This window comes from Microtus oregoni, unplaced genomic scaffold (genome assembly GCF_018167655.1).
Source record: "Microtus oregoni isolate MIOR12 unplaced genomic scaffold, Mior012 000022F_ref0000154, whole genome shotgun sequence".
Classification (NCBI taxonomy): domain Eukaryota; kingdom Metazoa; phylum Chordata; class Mammalia; order Rodentia; family Cricetidae; genus Microtus; species Microtus oregoni.
In genome coordinates, this window is record NW_024543081.1 from 10,380,307 (window position 1) to 10,401,277 (window position 20,971).

Consider the following 20,971-nt stretch of genomic DNA (forward strand, 5'->3'; position numbering starts at 1 on the left):
GGATACCAGGGACTCATTCACTTCCCCACTAGGTCACAGATTCAGGAAGTGTTTATAAAGTACCTACGTTCTAAACTCGGTTCTGGGTTCCAGGCACACAGAGGGCTGACTGCAGAGTCAGCCTGGGGAAGCGGGGATGGGGAAGCGCAGAGCATCGTGAACCAGCAGGCGGGGTAAAACACTACAAAGGCCAGTCTGCACCAGGTGGGTCCCTCCAGGGAGCGCAGGGGCAGAACCAGCCTGATTGAAGAGGTGACATCTGAACTTTAATCCGGAGCTGGCCTCAGTACACTTGGGAAATTTGTTCAGGAGCGACCGACCGGTTGGTTCAAAGGCTTGAAGGGCAGGGCAGAATTGTGGCCTGAACTCGGTGGTCAGAGGTGTTGGCAACATGCCCTGAGGTGCGGTTTGTGTCCTGGCCAGCATAGTCAGCTCCTGCAAACTTCCAGGACCGAAGGTTCCGAATTTGAGAGCTTATCATAGGGGGCAGGGGTAGGGAGGGCAGGGGGGCATCTTGTTCTCCACACCCGTACAAAGCAGGCCCAGAGGCCACCAGCTACCGCCCGAGGCTGCAAAGCCCCGCCGAGCCCCTTCCGTGCAGCGCAGACAGCCACTCAGAACGCACTCCATTACTCGCAGGGCGGAAGTCGTGGGCGGGAACACCAGGAGCCCCGCCCCAACCCGCCCACCACCGCTCTCCTGACTGGTTCCGCCTAGCGGCTCCGCCTCCGAGGTGTTGCGGCTGGGGTGGGTCGTTGGGGGAGCGGCCGGCCGAGTAGCGGGTGCAGAGCGGCGCAGCTACAGTCTTTTCCGCCACCATGGGGTCCCAGCTAAGCACGGTAGGTGACAGGGGTCAGGGGTCGCCAGGCGCGCACCGTGGGGACCCGGTACGATCCGGGACATCCAGCATCCGTTCACGCGCACCGCGCCCCACCCGGCCCCTTGCGGATCATGACTCACGCCCTAGCTAGTGGCCGCGCCACGCCGGCTCTGCCGCAGGCCACAGGGGCCTGGGCGCGGGGCGGACATTGGGGGACCCTCCTGGGTGTGCACGAACGTGACAGGGAATGAGTGACGTGTGTGCCCGCGTGAGTGGGCGTGACTTGTGAGCTTGAGAAAGTTGGAGCGGCTGAGCCCAGCCCGTGAGAATGTGAAACGCATGCATCTGTAATGAGTGCGCACCTGAGGGTTTTGTGAACGGGCAGTGTGCTGTGGGTGTCCAAGTGTGTGAGAATGAAGGCGTGGGCGTGAAGACACGCATGTGTGAATAGTGGACACGTGTGAGCTGTCATGGGCTAGAGTGAGCACTTTGGGGTGCATGTGTGCATGGACAAAGTGTGTAGCATATCTGTAAAGCAGAGGTTGGGTGCATCTTCTTGCCATAAACGAGGCTGGTGGCTGGCCAGGATCTTTCCTGCTGTCTGTCTCTTTGCTGCTGTCACATGCAGACCTTGGCCATCCATTCCTGCTACTCACACAGCTATGTTGTCACTGAAGTGTCACTTAGACTTGGCCACCAGCCCAGAGCACTAAGGATTCTGGGACCTTCTAATATCAATAAATCTACCCTCCTGCTGTTCCTCTGGGTTGACTGAGGCAGCTGGAGACCTCCTTCTCTTCCTTATTTCTTAAGAGCATCCACGTGAAGTGTGCCCAGCCCCAACAACATAAACACACCCTAACCTTGAGGTGCCCAGCTCTTTGGATGTGGGAAAAATTAGGCCAGCACCTGTCATGGAGGTTGTCCTTCTCTCTGTGAGACCCAAGACTTCTGGTGAAGACAGGCATTTGCTCTTGAGAGAGTGGTAAATCTAGAATGGTCCATTCAAGGAGCAGTCTGGCCCAAAGCAAACTTGTGGCATCACCCCAGAGTGACATCACCTCACAGTGACATTCAGACCAGTTTCCCCAGAGACTGCCCTTGCTCCCCTGCCCTCCCCACCTTCTGGACCATGTTGGTGGGTTTGTCACAGCACCCCAGTTCCTGGCTGTTGCATCCATTCATGCTAAGTCAACAATAGTTCCTTGCCGAATTATCAGGAAACCCTCACCCTGGCCTCATCTGTCCAAGGGTTGCTTGGTGTTGCCCTTGACTTAGGGGACCAATTGAGGGTCCCACATAGTGTCTGATGCCTACAGTATACACAGTCCAGCCTCTTGTCCTGGAGGCCATGTGCTCTGTGGGTGGCTGCTGGGCATCGGGTGTACCAGATGTCTTATCTGGGCCATGCAGGCCCTGTGGGAGGCCTCCTGCATATATTGGGGGCTCCAGCCCAGAGGACGGCACTCAAGTCAGCTATCCGTCCGGAAAACATTGCGGGCTTGGCATGCTGTTCTGGACTGCCTCTCTGCCTGTCCGTGAGTTCCCATGAGCCCTGACAGACCCATTCCTCTTGTAGAGTCGATAAGGCCTTTCCTCTGGCTCCTGGCAACCCGAGCCTGGTTGGTGGCTTAGAATCCTCAGAGGGTGGCTCCACTAACCACCTGTTCTTCCTCCTGGGCTCCCTTCCCCCAGAGTCTGGAGCCCAGCCCAGAGCCCCCCCCCCCCTCCGCTTCAGGACTTCCTCCATCTCCTCCCACTTCCTCCCACTTAGAACAAGACCAGGAGGGCTGTGGTCACTAGATCTGGCAGGACAGCAGGCGAGTGGGCGGTGGGCAGGTAAGCAAGTCGGTGACTGGTTTGTTTAAGCCCCAGGTTAGGGACCTGGCATTTACAGGGAAGGGAGGGTGGGGCTAGGCTCTCTGCCCATTCTTCCTATCCAGCCTAGGCAGAGTGTATTCCAGGGTCCTGGAGGGGAGAATGCCAGAGTGAGCAGCACCCCTTAGCTATGATGTTAAGTGAGTTCAGGGTTCCCTTCTTGGACACTGGCACTCAGTTTTCTTTTCCCCTCTTTGCTGTCAGAGCAAGGAGAAGAAGGGGTGGGTTTCTTGGTACACGGTATGGCCAGAGTGTGAAGGTCTGGGAAGCAGCTGCTCCCAAGGACTTGAAACTGGTTGGGGTAAGGTGTGTGTGTGTGTGTGCATGCGTGCACACAGCTGAGGAGGAACTGGGGCAGTGACTTGGCCTTAGCCATCTGCCTCCTGTTTACTTGGCCACTGCTGCTGGGACTAGGGTGGTGCCATGAAGGGGTGAGGAGCCTGTTTACCTGGTGCCAGTGAGGACAGAATACATCCAGTGCCCGGTGAGAGAGTCTGATTGGGCCTCTCACTGTCAGAGATCAAGCCTTAACTCTTCTGCTCCTGGACTTGATGCACCTGCCCTGTGACTGGGCCTGTCTCCCCCTGTAGTTTGAGCTCCTTGGGTGTGGGGTTTAGGCCTGGGCTACACACATACACACCTACTTAGACACAGGAGTGCCTGCCGGGGTTGTTGACTGAATGAATGACAGCTAGGATGGCTTGTCACAGCTACCTTTCTAGGTAGGAATTTTTACGTTAGAGAAGGTTCACCTCCCCCTTCCTAGTGTCCAGAAGTGTCCCTGGACTCAGGCTTGTCACCTAAGCGCCTGTTTTCTTATCTGAATTGAGAGTGACGAGAGCACCTCCCAGATGAGGGTTGAGGTAAGAGGACAGTGCCTATTGGGAGCAGCCAGGAGGCAGGGCCTGGATCTTGACACCTGCACCTTCTGAGCATGCTCCAAGGCAAGAAGCAAGTGGCCTGATTCCCTCTACAACCTATGTTAAGCCTGAGGTTTGTAAAGGGAATAGGATAGGATCACCCTTGCCTCATTAGGGAGCTTTCTAGACAACACAAGAAGTCAGAGACGCATAAGGGTCAGGAGAGAGGGATGCTGTCCTTTCGGCAATTGCACAAGTATTTGCTGAGTGCCTCCTGCACCAAATAAATGCTGGGTTAGTGGTGACCAGGCAACCATAAGTTACCTGGAGAACGGAGAGGTGGGCCATTCTGAACCCAGGACTGGTGGAGGCCACCCAGAGTCCTGACACAGGGGTGTTTTTGTAGACACTGCCCTCAAAACTGCTGGGTATTGGTGGGTTTAAGGTGAGGGAGGATTGTGGGCTGGTCCACACATGGAACCAAATCTGAATTCCATGTTGGGCCCTTCCGAGCCTCCTTTGTTAAATGGGGATGTGGTGACAGCTGCACTCTGTGGTAGCTGTTTTTCTATTGTGATAAAGCACCGTGACCGAAGGCAACCTAAGGAAGAGTTTGTTTTGGCTCATGGTTTCAGAGGGCTAGAGTCCACCATGGCAGAGAAGGCATGGCAGCAGGAGCAGGCAGCTGGGGGATCACATCTACCACGCACAGGAAGCAGAGATAGCTGGTCTGTCCCCGGCCCTTCTTCCAGCAAGGCTGTACCTCCTAAAGGTTCTAGGACATCACTAAATAGCACCATGAACTCAGGACCAGATATTCAAATCCATGAGCTTATGGGGGATATTCCCCATTTAAACCACAACAGGAGCCCATAGTAGAGGGTCAGGCACGATTCAGGTGTGTGGCAGGCCCTGGGAGGCCCCCTGTGGGCCAAGGGGACTCCAGCTAGTGAACCTGTGTACTCTGAACAGTCCTGCTGGGGAAGATAGAACAGGGTATGCCAGGCATAGGTTCAGTTGTGCAGATTGGTGCTCATCCCCAGGACTCCCAACAGTGGTAGTTTCTGGATGTGGTTTTACTGCATGCTATGGAACCATCTAGTAGAAGAAAAACCTCCAGAATGGTTCCCATCTCCAGAGAGCTTACAGAGAAATTAAGGCTGTGCCAAGTCACCAGGAGAGCTAGGCATGGCTCCCCAGGAAAGCTTTAACATTTGGGTTGGGTTCTGAAAGATTCATAGGAGAAGCTGGTCAGATGCATCTAGAGGCAGGGCTTTGGGGGCAGAAAGGAAAGTGTGCAAAGGCTGGAGCAAGGTAAGTTGTGGAGCGAGCAGGGAGGGGAGGCCCATGTTGGAGCCACAGAACAGGTGCGTTGAAGGTTGGTGGTAGGAACGCTAGTGCGTGTTGGGGGAGTGGAGCAGCGTGTTAGTTTGGGAGGCTGGGGTTGGAAATATGCTTGGGCCTTCCGTAGGGGCTTGGTGTCTGGATCTGGGCTGTGGACAGTGATGTGAGCACAGCAGGACCTGTCCCCAAAGGTGACTCAGGAACAAGATGGGACTGAAAAGCCCTGAGGTCAAACTGCAGTCTCATTCTTATTTGGTTTTGTCCCCGTAGCCAGCCACTTGCTTACCCTGAGTAAGCTGGCAGATGGTGACATGGATATGATCCTGAGACTTTGGTGTGACTCTGGCAAGCCTGGTTCCCCTCTGTGACTTGGAGTAGCCACTAGACTTACAGTCAAGGGCTGAAGTGGGGTGAGCCCAGGGACACATGGCCTTGACCTTGGAGCAGTGCCAACTCAGGGTTCATGGCTGGTATTTCCTCTGTGCATGGCCTTTGGAAACCTCATTCACTTTCTCCAGAGCCCCAAGCCCTAGGGGACCCTTTCTGAGTTCTGGACAGGACCTCAAAACTGTGTCTCGCTAGGCAAGACACAGCACTTGCGACAGAGGCAGGTGGATCTCTGTGAGTTCGAGGCCAGCCTGGTCTACAAAGAGAGTTTTGGGACAACTAGGGCTACACAGAGAAACCCTGTCTCGAAAAACAAAAACAAAATAAAACAAAAACCCCAAAATGAAACAATAACAACATAAAACAAACAAATAAAAAAAACCCAAAACAAAAACCTGTATCTCTTTGAGCTTACACTCATGCCAACTTGGTCCTTCAGTGAGCCTTGGGTCAGAAAAGGTGCTTGTATGATGCTGGGCATAGTAGTGCTCACTAAGTGGGTGTGGTCCAGCCGTTGGCCCTTTTTAGACCCTGTGGGTCACATACCAGGGGGCCATGGGGTGTGGCCTTGGTTAGGAGAGAGGCAGTTTGTTCTGACCCCAACAAAGGGTCCTTGACTGCTGGGGCTGCTGGAACCTGTAGAACCGGTTCGGGGGTGAGGAGTGTGTCAGGTTTATGGTCCCTCCACTTCTTAGGTTGCACACCCCTCTGGGAATCAGGGGAGCCCTCAGCTTAGCTCACGGCTCCTTAGGAGGAAGGCCTCACAGTGAGCCTTCGTACTTACTGCAGAGTGCTCTCTCAGCTGCTGCTGGGTGCAGAGAGAGGGGACAGGGGCTGGAGAGCCAGAATATCCTTCCTTAGGGGCTACAACAGGGCTAACCAAATGGCTCAGTGGGTAAGAGCCCTTCTCCTGTGATCCAAATGGCTGATAGAAATAGCCAGAGAGGAGAGCTTTTGGCTTGTGATTTCAGTCTGCCGTAATGGGACGGTCATGGCAGTAGAAGTAGGAGCCTGTGCTTGAGGCTGTTCACATCCCGGCTAACCAGGAAGCCGAGAAGGGGCCTGGGCCAGATCCAGTGATTCACTCTTTGAGCTGAGCCCAACTTCCAAAATCAGCTGCCCAGGGCTACTCAGCCAGTGAGGAGCAGTGCCCAGCCCATTGCTGAAGGCACAGCACAGCACCAGGGAGAGACGTGGGGTCATTATTTATGGGGAGTGACTCAACTTCTCCAACCTCCCTCCCTGGCTTGTTTCCTTGGCTCTGAGGGGAAGGAAGGAGGAGAAAGTGTGGGGTCAATGACCCCTAGGATTCTGGTTCATAGATGCTTGGAGGCCTGGGCTCTGAGGTGGATTCTTTTTTTTTTTTTTTAAAGATTTCATTTATTTATTATGTCTACAACATTCTGCCTCCATGCATGCCTGCATGCCAGAAGAGGGCACCAGATCTCATTATGAATGATTGTGAGCCACCATGTGGTTGCTGGGAATTGAACTCAGGACCTCTGGAAGAGCAGCCAGTGCTCTTAACCGCTGAGCCATCTCTCCAGCCCAGAGGTGGATTCTGAATGGGGCTAAGAACTGGAACTTGGGCCTGGGATTTGACTCAGTCAGTAGAGTCCTTGCCCAGCAAGCAGGACACATTATGCCTGTAATCTCCACGGTCGGGAGGTGGAATCAGGAAGATCAGAAGTTCAAAGTTTTTCAAAACTTTTCTCGTGGCGCTGGGCACAAATGGCTGAGTTGGCATCGTGAGTCTGGTTTTGGTGGTTCTTCTAGTGGGCTGCCAAATGGAGTTCCCTGAACAAGACTGGAGGAAGAAGGTCCCAGGAGGAAGAAAGGCTTGGGGATGCTGGAGACGTGTCACCTGTAAGGGGGTAGCCGTTGACCTGGGACCCACTCTGTCTTTGCAGTTGAGCCACGTGGTGCTCTCTCCAGTCTGGTTCCTCTACAGCCTCTTCATGAAGCTGTTCCAGCGCTCTTCACCGGCCATCACCCTCGAGAACCCTGACATCAAGTACCCGCTGCGGCTCATCGACAAGGAGGTGACTGCCCCACCCTACGTCCCAGCATCCCTGTGGCTCCTGGGGACCTCATCACCCCTGTCACCTGCCCCTTTTACAATGGCACGGAGAAGTGACAGAGGGACTCAGACCCTGCTCCCTGTTGTGTGGACTCCTTCCCTGGGGAGGGCGAAACAGACGTCTGTTCCCTCCCCATAGGGCACAGTGACAAACCAAAGTACTAGTCTACCACAAGCCACCCTGGGGAACCAGTGAGTTTATTGGACTTATTTTCAAAGCATGGGTGACCCCGAAGCAGCCACACCACCGAAAAGCCTCACCCTGACATGGATGATGGATTTCCCCACATGGCTTAGGTGGAGGGCCCCTTGAGTTAACCCTGTGCATTGTAGCACCTCCAGGAGGCCCCTAGGCCCAGGCAGTTAGGGCGGAACCACAGCTGACCCCAGCTGATGGGAGGTGCAGAAGGGAGTGGCCGGAATCTTAGGTGGGAGTCCCCTGACCCTCCCCAGCCCATCCTTTCCCTTCTGTGGGGGACAGTCGTTGAATCTGGGGGTGCTCTGGTGAAGACAGTAGCTGTTTTACTGCGGGGTAGTGTAACACCCTCTGACCGCCTCCCATTATGTTCACTGTCCATGGAGACTGAGAGTGGAAGAGGCCCTTTGGGACTTCTGGGTACACACCCCTACTTAGCCTGGGGAGCAGGGTGAGAGGCTGAGCACCCTGCCCCTCGGAGATAAGAGCTCCCTTCCCCTGCCCGAGTGGTAGGTGCAGCCTGGTTTTCATTAGCCTGGATGTCTTCCTCTCGCTGCCTCTGTGAACCACGTCTGTACCAGACCACTCCTCTGGTCAGGACCCAGGCTGAGCTGCTCCCCCTCCTGCCTAGATGCCCTCCCTTTTCCTCAAGGCCCTCCCTGTTCTATTCCTGGCTTCCCCTTGTTGCTTCCAGAGGGGTGTGGCAGGAAAACTGAGTCAGGGAGCAGAGAGTCAAAGCCTAGAGGAGTGAGGAACCTTGGCTTCAGGCCCTGGACCCGGGTCTCCGCTTGGAATGTGTGACCATGGAATTGATTATCTCCGAGGGGAACTGATGGTGCTCACAGATGCAAGTCTGTAGTGTTCTCAGTGTTGTAGAGGAGACAGAAGGGAAAATTCAAGATAAACAAATCCTCTTCTACTGAGACCTCTGTGGCCTCTCAGTAAGACTTGTACATATGTGTAGACACATGCATACTTTTTTTTTTCTTACCAAAGTGGAGTTCTCATGTTTTTATTTGTTTCTTTTTGAGACAAGGTTTTACTACAGTAAGTGAGGCTGGCCTGGAACTCACAGAAATGCCCCTGCCTCTGCCTGAGTGCTAGGACTAAAGGCGAGCGCTGCTCAAGTGCCACCAGACCCAGCATCATGTTTGTTTGTTTGGTTGGTTTTTTTCCCCTTTGGTTTTTCAAGACAGGGCTTCTCTGTGTAGCCTTGGCTATTCTGGAACTAACTCTGTAAATCAAGCTGGCCTTGAACTCAGAGATGCCGCCCAAGGGTTGAGATTAAAGGTGTGTGCCACACCCAGCCAGCATGTTTTAATAATTTAATTATTTTTATTTTTTATGTTTTGCCTACATCTGCATCTGTAAGTGTGTTGGATCCCCTGGAACTGGAGTTACAGATAGTTGTGAACTGCCATGTGGGTGCTGAGAATTGAACCTGGGTCCTCTGGAAGAACAGTCAGTCCTCCCAACCACTGAGCCATCTCTCCGGCCCTCATGTTTTTAAACCTTGTGTGTCAGGTTCTTTCTTTCTTTCTTTCTTTCTTTCTTTCTTCTTTCTTTCTTTCTTTTTAAAGTAACTTATTTATTTTTTATTTTATGTGCACTTGTGTTTTGCCTACATGTTTGTCTGATCTTTTTTTTTTTTTTTAAAGATTTATTTATTTATTATGTATATAGTATTCTGTCTGCTTGGATGCCTACAGTCAGGAAGAGGGCACCAGATCTCATTACAGATGGTTGTGAGCCACCATGTGGTTGCTGGGAATTGAACTCAGGACCTCTGGAAGAGCAGCCAGTGCTCTTAACCTCTGAGCCATCTCCCCAACCCTGTTTGTCTGATCTTGGAGTTACAGACAGTTGTTAGCCACCATGTGGGTGCTAGGAATTGAACCCAGGTCCTCTGGAAGAACAGTCAGTGCTTTTAACCGCCCCTGTTTGTCAGGTTCTTGGCTTGTTGTGTTACTGAGCATGGAACCCAGGGCTTTAAGCAAGGTGCTCAGAGCTCTGCCCCTCACCTCAGCCCTCTTTACCTGTTTTCGTTTTTTATTTTCACCTCCCCTCTTTGCTGTATCTTAATTTAATGATTTGTGTGTCACTGTGAAACTTCTGCTTGTGCGGTGGGGCTTCCCCTCCCCACCCATGGATGGCCCAGTAGTCTGTTTTGGAAGTCTGAAGCCTGCTTCCATTTTGCCCACACAAAGCAGATGGGTTTCCATGAATCCAAAACTGCTTTCTTCTGTTTGGTTTGTTTGCTTGTTTTCTGAGACTGTTTATATGCTTTATGAGGACGCAAGTCCGCACAATGGGAACCCACCTTTCCCCACTGAATGGGCACTTGGCGTTTCTGGAGTTCAGTTTCTTCCCCTCCCCCTCCACAGCGTGCTGCTGCCCCTCCCTGTCAGCAGGTGAACCTGCTTTGTGGTCCTGCCAAGCTGCCTTGCAAGACACTGTCTTAGTAGTTATCTGTACTTCCTCCCCCCAAAATCTCTAGAGGGTGGTGTCTGCCGTTGGCCCTTAGGCCCAGTCAGTATTGCTGGGCTCTGCTCCCAGTCAGCTTGAGGCCTCATTTGACTGAGCCCAAAGGTTCTGGGAGGCAGGTGGCCCACAGCTTTCCCTGAGTAGTGGTGCCCAGAGAGCCTTCTCCAAAGTTTCCTCCGCTCAAATGTGCAGGGTGGGGTTTCCCCTGCCCAACAGCCTCCTTGTGCTGACTTCTTCCTGAGGACCAAGGCCTTCTTTCTCAGTCTGACCTAAGATGGGGACACCTGCCTTTTACACACACACACACACACACACACACACACACACATGGTGTTAGTGCTGCGGCCGTCTGTGGATGCTTCCCCTGTGGGTGTGGCCCTGCAGATGCTGGCTCTTCCTCAAGCCAGTTTGGGTGCCAGGAGAGGATCCACAGTCAGCTCCGGCTAGAACTCACTGGCAGACTGCTTGATCTTCCCACAGGGGTCTCAGGAGGTCTCTCGGTCCTTTCCTTCGGCTCTTAAGCATCTGCGGCCATCCCTGGAGGGGAAGTGGCCTCCACAGTCCAGCTGTTGACTCTGCCGTAGTGCCCAGTCTGTGGAGGGTGGAGGCCTGACTTTGGGCTCTTGGCTGTGGCCAACCCCAGGACCTCCCAGGCAGTAGAGGTTGCTATGATTATTGGCTCTACATAGCTCAGCCTCAGCCACTCACTCCTTGTGGGCTCTTGTCTGCAGTGACTTGTGGAACCTTCCGCTGCCAGGTTTGGCACATAATGGTTCTGTCTCAGCTCTGCTCCTTTTTAGTCCCGTGTTACCTTAGGCTCCAGCTGAGAGTAGAGGAGGATCCTTCCCACCACCATGTGGAATTTTCCGGATTGTCTGTTATCCCCCTTTGGGACCACATGTTCATTCTTCCTTTTACCCCCCTGTTATGTGGCCTTCTCTGCAAAAGCAGAGGCCCGTCAGACATGTGACTGTCCCCCCCAGTATGTATGTGCTGGTGACGTCACTGTCACTGCTGAGGGATTGCCGTGGGGACCTCTGAGGTCCAGCAGCTCTGCCTCTTTACAGATCATCAGTCACGACACGCGGCGCTTCCGTTTTGCCCTGCCTTCGCCTCAGCACATCCTGGGCCTTCCCATTGGTGAGTCTGCTCAACCTAGCTCATCTCCTCCCTGGAGTCCAGTGGGGGAGGGGGCCTGTGTCCCCGACAGTGGCACCAGCATAGGTTTTAAGATCAGTGCTGAGGCATGCTGGGAATCCCTCTGAGGTGGGAGGGAGCAGTGGGAGCCAAGGCTGGGCCAGAGTTTGATTGTGTGTAGGGTCATGGGAAGAAAAGCACCTGGGGGGGATGGTGCCTGACCCCAAGCGACCCCTCCCTGCCTTACAGGCCAGCACATCTACCTCTCAAGTAGGATCGATGGGAACTTGGTCATTCGGCCCTACACTCCCGTCTCTAGCGATGACGACAAGGGCTTCGTGGACTTGGTGGTCAAGGTAGGGTCCCCAGGGCATGACTGCAGGTGGCAGGGCGGGGTGTTGTGGAGACCTACTTCCTACTCAGGTGGCAGAGAAGGGAAAAACCTCTAGCGGAGTGGGTGTTGCCTTCCAGGTGTAAAGGCTCTGAAGTCAGAGGACTCAAGAGCTGACAGGTGCAGAACAGAACCAGGCCATGTGGTGTGCACCTTTAATGCCTGCTCTTGGTGGGGGGTGGGGGGAGGAGGAGGCAGGTGGATCTCTGTGGGTTCAAGGTCAGCCTGATCCACAGAGTGAGTTCCAGGGCAGTCAAGGCAGTTACCCAAAGAAATCCTGTCTCAGAAAAAAGGAAAAAAAGTGCAAAGCAGGGCCTTGAGGGGTGGATAAAAGGTGGGGACATCCATAGAACTAGACAGGGTCCTGTATGCCGCAGTCCCGCTAGGGCCTTGAGGGGTAGATAAGAGGTGGGGACATCCATAGATAAAAGGTGGGGACATCCATAGAACTAGACAGGGTCCTATATGCCCCAGTCCGGCTTGGGATTTTGTCTAAAAACAAAGGAAATAGTCATGGACCGAGCATCTGGGTTGGAATCTCTGGTCAGATAAAAAGAGTGCAGGGAGGTGGGGGTGTCTGGGGGGGGGGAGGATAAAAACAAAAAGCTGTCGACTGGCCCCTCCTGAGTCTCCATGGCTTCTGCTGGCCCTGGATGTGCCAGAGCCTAAGACAGTGTTCTGCCCACTTCTCCCCTTCCCTGTCAGCCCCTGGGAAGACGGCCCAGCCCTGACAGGGGTACTGCTGCTCCTCTGTGTCCATATTCTTAGGCCATTTGTGTCATAGGCCTCCCCTTTCCCAAGCCAGTAATCCCACAGGGGCCCAGAAGGAAGTTGTCAGGGGCGATGTTTGTGTGACTACTGAAGAGTGTACCAGGAGGGAGGGCGGGCTGAACTGATACCCAGAGCCTCACTGAGCTGACAGATGTGGAGATGTGGACACAGAACCTCAGCTGGTGCAGCATGGCCCTCCCGCTAGTAGCCCTGCGGGGCAGGTGGAAGCCTTGCTTTTGTGAAGTGAGGGGTAGAAGGCTTAAGTTTGGGTGGATGGGACCTTAGGAGAGGCTGGGGTACCCCAAGGCTGGGTGGGGACTTAGAGATACCTGTGTGGCTTGCAGGTTTACTTCAAGGACACCCATCCCAAGTTTCCTGCTGGAGGGAAGATGTCCCAGTACCTGGAAAACATGAATATCGGAGACACCATTGAATTCCGGGGCCCCAATGGGCTGCTGGTCTACCAGGGCAAAGGTGATTGGAGTGGGCATCCCTGGGAACTGGAGAGCTGGGGGTTCTGTGTCTGGGAAGGCTGGGAGGTGGGGACAAGTGGTGTTCTCCCCTACCTTGGTCATTGGCTGTTTAGAGGGTAAGTGGCCTGCTCAGGGGCTGCCCCGGCCGTGCTTCGGGGACCAGGCTCAGTTACAGACTGGCTTGCTTTGCTTACTCGGTGCCCCCAAACCATCCAGCCAGTGTATGAATGGGTATCTTCCACTCCACCCCGCTGTGCTCTCTCCTTCCTATGAGAGGACTCATTTGCACAGAACCATTCTGGCTGGGGCTGTGTGGTCTTCTCCCTGCGCTGGATCCCACAGGGCTCAGCTGCTTCAATCACCCATCTTTCCCTTCCTAGGGAAGTTTGCCATCCGCGCAGACAAGAAGTCCAACCCTGTTGTAAGGACAGTGAAGTCTGTAGGCATGATTGCAGGAGGGACAGGTAAGGGTTGGAGCCCCGGCTGAGTTGTGGTGGGTCAGGATGTGAGGATGGGGGAGGCAGGTCTGAGGTTGGGCCTCGGTGTCCCACGCTTCTCCCTGCTTGGGTGACCAGTGTGCCCTAGCAGGCATCACTCAGTGCCTGGGGACCTTGTTTTATAGGCATCACCCCAATGCTTCAAGTGATCCGCGCTGTCATGAAGGACCCAAACGACCACACCGTGTGCTACCTGCTCTTCGCCAACCAGGTCAGTGAACAGTCCCCAGCACAGGCAGGCTCCGGGCGCGGCCAGGGCTCTGCAGAGGTGCCGAGGATGTCTGGAATGAGGGCTAGGGCAGACATTCTGGTGGCAGCAGGTGTGGGGGGCTGCTAAAGAGGGAGCCCTGAGGCATCTCCCTACCCCTAAACTCCTTCCCGCACACTGGGTGCTGCCTTCACCCTGGGCAGAGTTCACCTTGGAATTCTGGTGGAGGGAGGACACTGGCCTGGGCAGAGACAGGTGAGATGCCTATGACACAGGCCTTTGAGCATGGCGGAGCCTGGCTTTTGTGACCTGCTGTGTAGCCTACACTTCTCACTGGTAGACTAGGCTGGCAACTTTAGCAAGAGCCTTCTCAGGTCCTTTGTTTTGTGGCTGAATATGAACTCTTGTGATGTCTCTGGGGAGACCGGGCCGAGTCCCACCTGTCGCAGCAGTGTAGAGGCCAGACCCTGGGACTTTGTGCTTCCCAGATATGATTCAGGTCATCTTGTCCCCAGGACCCATCAGGGCCAGCTCGGCACTGCCCGTGTGTCAGGCACAGTAACCCAGGGGAAGCATGTCCTGTCTCCAGTCTAGTCTCAACCGTCCTAAGACTTGGTCCCTGCACAGCTATCAAAAACACCTTGATACCTACATGGAAACCTTGCCTAGGCCAGGAAGAGAGAGAAAGCTTAAGTGGACTGTAAACCCACAAGTGGAGGCTGGTCCTGAACTCATGGTCTTCCTGCTTCTGCCCTTAGATGCTGGAATTATAAGCATGTGTCTCCATACCTGGCTCACAGGCCCCATTTATAAGGTCCGGTTGGCCAGCTGTTTTGAGGGGCCCTGCAGGCAAGGATTCTAGTGAGCTTCAGCATCTGCCTCCGAGCTGCTGAGTGTGGTCCATAGGGGCATGACGACCCACTCCTGGGTCTGTTCCTGTTGAGGTGTCTGTCACATTTCCTGACTGGCGGTCTGTCTCCTGTAGTCCGAGAAAGACATCCTGCTGCGGCCTGAGCTGGAGGAGTTGAGGAACGAACATTCCGCTCGCTTCAAACTCTGGTACACAGTGGACAAAGCCCCGGACGGTGAGCACAGGGAGCCCCAGGTCGAGTGGGAGGCACCCACCTTTAGCCTTGAGCCTTCACCGGGCTCCTTCAGCACCCATGGACTATTATGGCTGTGGAGGAACCAGCTCCCAGAGAGGGAAAGTAAGTGACCACATCCCACAGCTAGGGAGCAGCAGAGCAGGGCAGCCCTGCCCTCTCCACGCCACCCCACTGGACAGAGAAGCCCACACTATATCTCCTTGGGCCAGTGCTGAGGGTTTGGGTGGCAGCTTCTGTGTGGTTTGTAATCAGAACAGTCTTTGTATGTATTTTCTCTGGTCACTCACTCTGGAGAGGGGCTGTGGAGGAGCCAGGCCCATGCTGGAAGGAGGGAACGAGGCCCCCAAACTCCTGTGAGCCTGCTCTCTGCGAACTGAGCTGTCCTTCGTTTCCTGCTTTGAGTAAAAAATGAGGGGCTAAGAGCTCACATCAGTGTTGGCGTGGGCTCACTGCAGTCATGTAGCCCTGGGTCTGACCTACAACATAACACAGGCTGGACCTGGTGGCATATGCTTACAATCTCAGTGTTCAGGAGAAGGTGGGGTAAGAGGACCAGAAGTTCATCATTCTCAACCACATAGCAAGTTCAAGGCCAATCTGGGCCACTTGGGACCCTAACTCCTTAAAACAACAGCAACTAGCTACTGTCTTTGCTGAAAAAAAAAAAAAAAAAAAGCAGCTGCCCCTGCTTCCCCCACCCCCTAGACTGTTTCTAGTCCCCTCTGGAAAAGATTGCAAAGATAAACTGTTTCTAGTCCCCCCTGGCAGAGAGATCCAAGATAGACTGTTTCTGTTAACCCAGGGTAGAGAGGGCAAAAAGATAGACTGTTTCTATTAACCCGGGGTGGGGAGGGCAAAAAGTTAGACTGTTGTATTTATATTGGTTAGAGAGAGAGAGAGAGAGAAAGAGAGAGAGAGAGAGAGAGAGAGAACGAACAAAGGAATGATTCCATCCCAGTGCAGCTTGCAGGCAGCTCCTCTGAAGACTCCCCTTCCATAGACCACTTTCCTGCCTTTTGTAACCCCAGGGAGGTTCCAGTGAGTCTCCCAAATTTCTATAGAGTTTTATGAGCCTTGGCCTCCTCCGTCCACCCCGGGGCAGGAAGGAGTTTCAGTGGGAAGAAACAGCTGCTCAATACCACGTGTGTGTGAGTCAGTGGGGCACTGGGTGTGGGTGTCTGAATGGCTTCTTTTCTTCTATAAAGAAAGTGCCTGTGGGAGGTGGGCTTGCCTGGGAGCTGCTAACTGGCAACCACCCTCCAGAGGGGGTCAGGGCCAGAGCTGCCCCCTCATGGTGGTCTGTGGAAATGCAGACCATCTCGCGCTGGTTTTCATAACAAGGCCAGGCAGGGCAAGAGCTGGGTAATGAGCGGGTGTTTTCCATTTCTTCAGTACCATCCTGACCCATAGGGAAGCAGCAGCAGGCCCTTAGGACCCAGACACATGACCAGCAGCCCACATGTGTGGCAAATGCTAGGTTTTCCCAGGGCCTTTGGGACCTGGAATAGGAAACACCGTGCAAAAATGTCTGTGAGCTTCTGCTCTGTTCCCGTCTGCACTGCCCGCTGGCGCGTTCCCAGGCAGCTGGCTGGCTGCACCACGCCTGTTCCAGAGGAATCCTAGGAAGCTTACAGTGACTCACACTGAGTCAGAGGGGTACAAACGGAATGTAGAAATGGGAGAAAAACAAGGGCTGGCCTAAAGTGGAGTCAGGGATGAGGCTCACACAGAAACACTGGCCGTGATGCATGTCTGCCGCAGTGGGCCTTGTGTGTCACCCTGGCATTCTCAGAAGCCAGGGTGCAGAGGGAAATACATGTGTTCAGTTACTTAGCTCACGGTATCCATGAGCTGGAAGACATGATTGATCAAACCTAGTGGATTCGCCCCAGTCCTAGAGTCTCCTGGGACGGTACTGGTGCCTTCTGCACCTGGAGACCCTTAGAGGAGATATCAGAAGGCGATGCCTCCCTGTCAGTCAGTGCCTTCTGAAAACATTATTAACGTTGTAATTGTGTGTGCATGTGCGGGTTGCATTCCACAGCACACTTGTGAAGGTTAGAGGACAAGTTTGTGGAGTTGAGTTCTGGGAATCGAACATGGGTCTCCAGGCTCGGCGTGCACAGCAAGTGCCTTTACCCACTGGGTCATCTCCCTGGCCCCAGTGCCTTTTTCATCTTGAGCTTCTGTTTGTTTCTGTTGGTGCTGAAGGCTTTGAGGAAGCTCCTCTGGGTTTCAGAGGGCGGAGACAAGCAAGAGACAATGCTGAGTGATGGCCATGAGGGGCCTGGAGGAGCCCTGAGTCTCAGAGGCAGCCTCTGTCGCAGGTGTCAGTGGCCCAGCATCCCTCTGCTTGGCCGCTGCCTCCACCTGGCCACCTCTGAAACCAATCTAGAGGGTGTCTGTGCCTCTGGGGCACAGCTCCGGGACTGGCCCGGAGCAGGTACCTTCAGGTGGACCGGGAGGTGTCAGAATTGTTCTGAGCATCCGGAACCAGCCAGTCCTTAAAAGTCAACACTGAACCAGAGCCCACCCCAGCCACCGTGTGCCGGCTTCCCTTTGCTGCATTACCTATTATGAGGGACGGGAAGGGTGGAAGTAGTGTGCACACAGGCCCAGGAAAGAGGGAGGTGGTGGCAGGACCTGGAAGGAGCAGCTGCCGCCCAGAGCCCAGGCAGGGTCTGTCCTGGCCTCACCAGTGTCGGACCCCAGACCCTTCTTACTTGCCACCCCATCTATGGGAGTCTTTTGTTTATTTATGGCAGTCTCACTCTCCAGTCCTCAAACTGGCCTTGAACTCACGTCCTCCCTTTCCTTGTTTCTCTCAAGTGCTGGGATTTCAGTCCTGGCCTGTGCATCATTTACTGAGTAACAATTTCAGGTCAGGGACCAGAATCCATCTGTGAACCAGACCCTACTTCTTGTGGGCTGACTCCGAGGTGGCAGAGGAGTCAGGCGGTGAGCTTGCAGCTGGGGTCCAAGGTGTCGAGAATACCACTCTGACCAGCCTGGGCTGGGCACCTCCTTAGGGAGACGAGGGTGTAGCCATGAACAGTTCTGGCTCCTCTGGGCATCTGTTTCTATAAAATGAAACTCATATGCCATATCTTGGGCGGGACACTTGTTTAGCATGCATGGGCCCAACTCCATTCTAGCACTGCACTAAATAATCCTAGATAGTTGTGGGGGCCATGGGCAGGGTTCCAGATTGTAGAGTGGGCGAGGGCAAGTGGGAAGGCCTTGTGTTTTGGTGGCAGGCTGTCAGCAGCAGGTGGGTTTAGGAATGAATAGCATCTGGGAGAGGACAGACAGACAGGGATTCCATCCTGACTGAGCTGCTCTCTTGTTCTGCAGACTGGAGCTACAGCCAGGGCTTCGTGAATGAGGAGATGATCAGGGACCACCTCCCACCTCCTGGGGAGGAGACGCTGATACTGATGTGTGGACCTCCACCCATGATCCAGTTTGCCTGTTTGCCAAACCTGGAGCGTGTGGGCCACCCCAAGGAGCGATGCTTTACCTTCTGATGGCTGGACGCTGGCCACTACCATGCCTGCTGCTCATGTATTCACCATAGCTACCTGTCCACCCTTTCCTTCCCCACCACTGTCCCACACCTAACATAAGCTCACATCCATACTGGGGCCTGGGTTCAGCCTGGTCTGCCCGGCCCTGGTCATCCAGCTGTACTGGCCCCTGAGGGGCCCCTTTGGGATCAGGACTTTGTATCAGGTGGCCCCTGTTGACCACTTTCTGCATAGGCTCCTGTTTGGCACTAACTAGCCATTATCAGAGATGTCTCATGACGCCCTTAGACACACACCACAGACACACACCACAGACACACACACACACACACACACACACACACACAGAGCTGTCGGTACCATGTCTACCCATTGTCATGGATCACAGTCTAGAAAGGGAAGGGTAACAGCCACAGTCCCAGGACCCATGTCTACACCTATATCCATCCACCTACCTGCCTCAGGCCATGGCGTGGCCTGTGCCCCTCACACTACATATACAGCCACACCCAGAGGTTCTCTTAGGAGGGTGTCTGGCAGTGACAGGCTACTTCCTCCACCCCCCATCTGCTGACCAAGAGTTCCTGGGACAGTACATGGATCCTTCTGAAACCTCATGCCCGCTCCTTACAGCCTTAGGTGCCCTAAGTTGCCCACCAGAGTGTGGTAGACCTTGGGATCTCCGGCTCGGGCTGGAGCCACCATGCTGGCTTGTTCCTCCGTCCCAAACCTCGTTCCTGCCTGGTCCCCAGCCTGGGGGCGGGCCTCTGAGCAGTGCCTCTTATCTTGGAGACAGACTCGGTGCCTGGCGCTGCCTCCAGCAGGTGGCATCGCCTCCTGCACACTGGCTTTTTTTAGTCATTTATGGGCAGAAAAGAGTTGAAATAAAACTTTGCTAATACTGACCCTTCTGGAGTCTGCATGGGGATTGCCAGGGAGGGGCAGGAGGGCCATGTGGGATAGACATGTATTTTATTTCAGATATGCATTTGCATTGCCTGTTCTGAATTTGGGAAGTGGGAAAAGTAGATGGGAAGCCCACCCTTGTCCTGTCGCCTTACTGATGACAGTCACTCCCAGGTCAGGACAACCCTGTGGAAGGTACAGAGTGGGGGGCTCATCTGTGCTCTTTCCTGGTTCACTGTCCCATGTTGAGACTTCCTTGTGATGCCTCTGCTATTGCCTTTCCCTGATCTCCAGCTCTGGATCCTATGGGGTAAGATGTTGGACTGGTAACATTGGGAAGATAGTCACTTGGAGACAGATCAGGTGGGAGTGGGTGCTGCTCTTACAACTGGGTGGCAGGAAAGCCACCACTGTTGAGATTGCTGGATGTCAATACCTGCTCCCGCAGGGGCAGCCGTTCAGACAGTGAAAATGAGTTTGAGGGAATATGGCTGGTAGAGGCAGCTCCCAGAAACATCAAGAAAAGCAGGCGTCTGGAGGGGCTGGGGAGCTTTTTGTGTGTGTTTGTAATTCCAGCACTGGGAAGTGGTGGAGAGATGGGCCAGAGGTTAAGAGCACCAGAGGTCCTGAGTTCAATTCCCAGCAACCACAAGATGGCTCACAATCATTCATAATGAGATCTGGTGCCCTCTTCTGGCCTACAGGCATACATGCGGGCAGAACACTATATACATAATAAATCTTAAAAGAAATAATAAGGTCGGGAGAGGGGGAAAGACACCTAGCATGTGCACAGTTGGTAAATGAACACACACTTATAAAAGAATACAGGTGGCTGGAAGGGACAGGAAATGGTAGTGGGTGGGGCTAGACACAAGAAACCACAAACACACCCCCACCTACCTTCAGCTAGTAAGGCCAGAGTGGAGCCAGGACGAGTGAGCAGGGGTCACAGGGCAGCCCCTCCTATCACCTGTCCCAGTATGTCCCTGGAACTGCACATGGGACTCTTGCGTGCTTCACCTGGAATCTCAGGCCCCACAGGTTATGTCTGTGTTGTCTGATGCCTGAGGATGCGAAATTAGGGTGTGAGGGATTTGAAAGGGATCTGGTCTTACTCTCCGAGAACAAGAGATGTGCTAGACCGGGCCGGGACCCTTTCTGTCTTGGTTTCCCACCATATGGGCTAGCGAGTCTCTGCTCTTCCAACACTTGAGGCCCCTTTGCTCAAGTGTTGATCCCTAGCAGATGGAATTGGTGGGGAAAATCGATTCGCTCCAAACACATCAGGAACTCGTCAAAAGGAATTCCTAACAGGGTGACACTTGCTTCTTGTAGTATGCTCGTGTACAGTTGGGACAGAATTCCCAATAGTGCGACACCCTGCTTCTGTAGTATGCGTGAACAGTGAGGTCCTCCAGATGGTTACAACAGCTTCACCCCCGAGCAGCTTGTCATCTTTTTAACTTTCTTTGGCCTGTAGGGGTCGGGCAGATTGCCTCTCCCAGGCATCCCGCAAAGTAGGCGGGTCGCCTTAGGGGGGAACCTTTACCCGCGCAAAAATTCTTCTCACATTAGCAGTGAGGACTCGGGCGTCACCCCGAATCGTTATTTTCCTTACTCATAAGTTTAAGGCATGAGAGGTAAACCGTCGCGCCTCAGGGGTAAGGAATTATATTCTCATCACAAATGTGGTGAGTTCCAGACCGCCCAACTCATAAACTTATTTACGCGAAAGTTTTCTAATGGTTTCAATTTGCATCCTTTTATCTCTTCCTTTGTAAAAGGAGGAAAAAAGAATCCACCACGCTCCGGCCTTCTATATGCAGATTAGAAGTGGGCACCGCAAAGGCTCACGGGGAGCGGCCCCATCCCCTCCCGTTCCGAGCGTCGTTAGAACTGTCGC

The 20,971-nt window shown here is 53.9% G+C and overlaps 1 protein-coding gene and 1 non-coding gene across 3 annotated transcripts; one reads left to right on the plus strand and one right to left on the minus strand.

Annotated features, from left to right (window-relative positions):
- Nucleotides 1-728: 728 nt before the first annotated feature.
- On the plus strand, nucleotides 729-19,064 carry LOC121461548 (NADH-cytochrome b5 reductase 3). 2 transcript variants are annotated; one of them, XM_041672655.1, is made up of 9 exons: nucleotides 729-839; nucleotides 7,200-7,331; nucleotides 11,117-11,189; nucleotides 11,436-11,542; nucleotides 12,693-12,822; nucleotides 13,202-13,285; nucleotides 13,444-13,529; nucleotides 14,512-14,611; nucleotides 17,987-19,064. In XM_041672655.1, exons 1-9 carry the CDS (start codon nucleotides 819-821, stop codon nucleotides 18,157-18,159), a joined length of 906 nt encoding a protein of 301 aa, XP_041528589.1. In that variant the 5' UTR covers nucleotides 729-818; the 3' UTR covers nucleotides 18,160-19,064. The 2 variants fall into 2 exon arrangements, with proteins under 2 accessions (XP_041528589.1, XP_041528591.1); XM_041672657.1 differs by lacking the exon at nucleotides 729-839 and adding an exon at nucleotides 2,602-2,659.
- Nucleotides 19,065-20,552: 1,488 nt separating this feature from the next.
- LOC121461572 lies at nucleotides 20,553-20,703 on the minus strand. Its single transcript, XR_005976188.1, has one exon. It is a non-coding gene; the product is annotated as a U12 minor spliceosomal RNA (small nuclear RNA).
- Nucleotides 20,704-20,971: the final 268 nt, after the last annotated feature.

Coding starts and splice junctions, on each gene's coding strand:
- LOC121461548 (XM_041672655.1), top strand. CDS start 819: ATGGGGTCCCAGCTAAGCACG. Junction 840..7,199: donor TGGGGTCCCAGCTAAGCACG/GTAGGTGACAGG, acceptor CTGTCTTTGCAG/TTGAGCCACGTGGTGCTCTC. Junction 12,823..13,201: donor GCTGGTCTACCAGGGCAAAG/GTGATTGGAGTG, acceptor TTCCCTTCCTAG/GGAAGTTTGCCATCCGCGCA.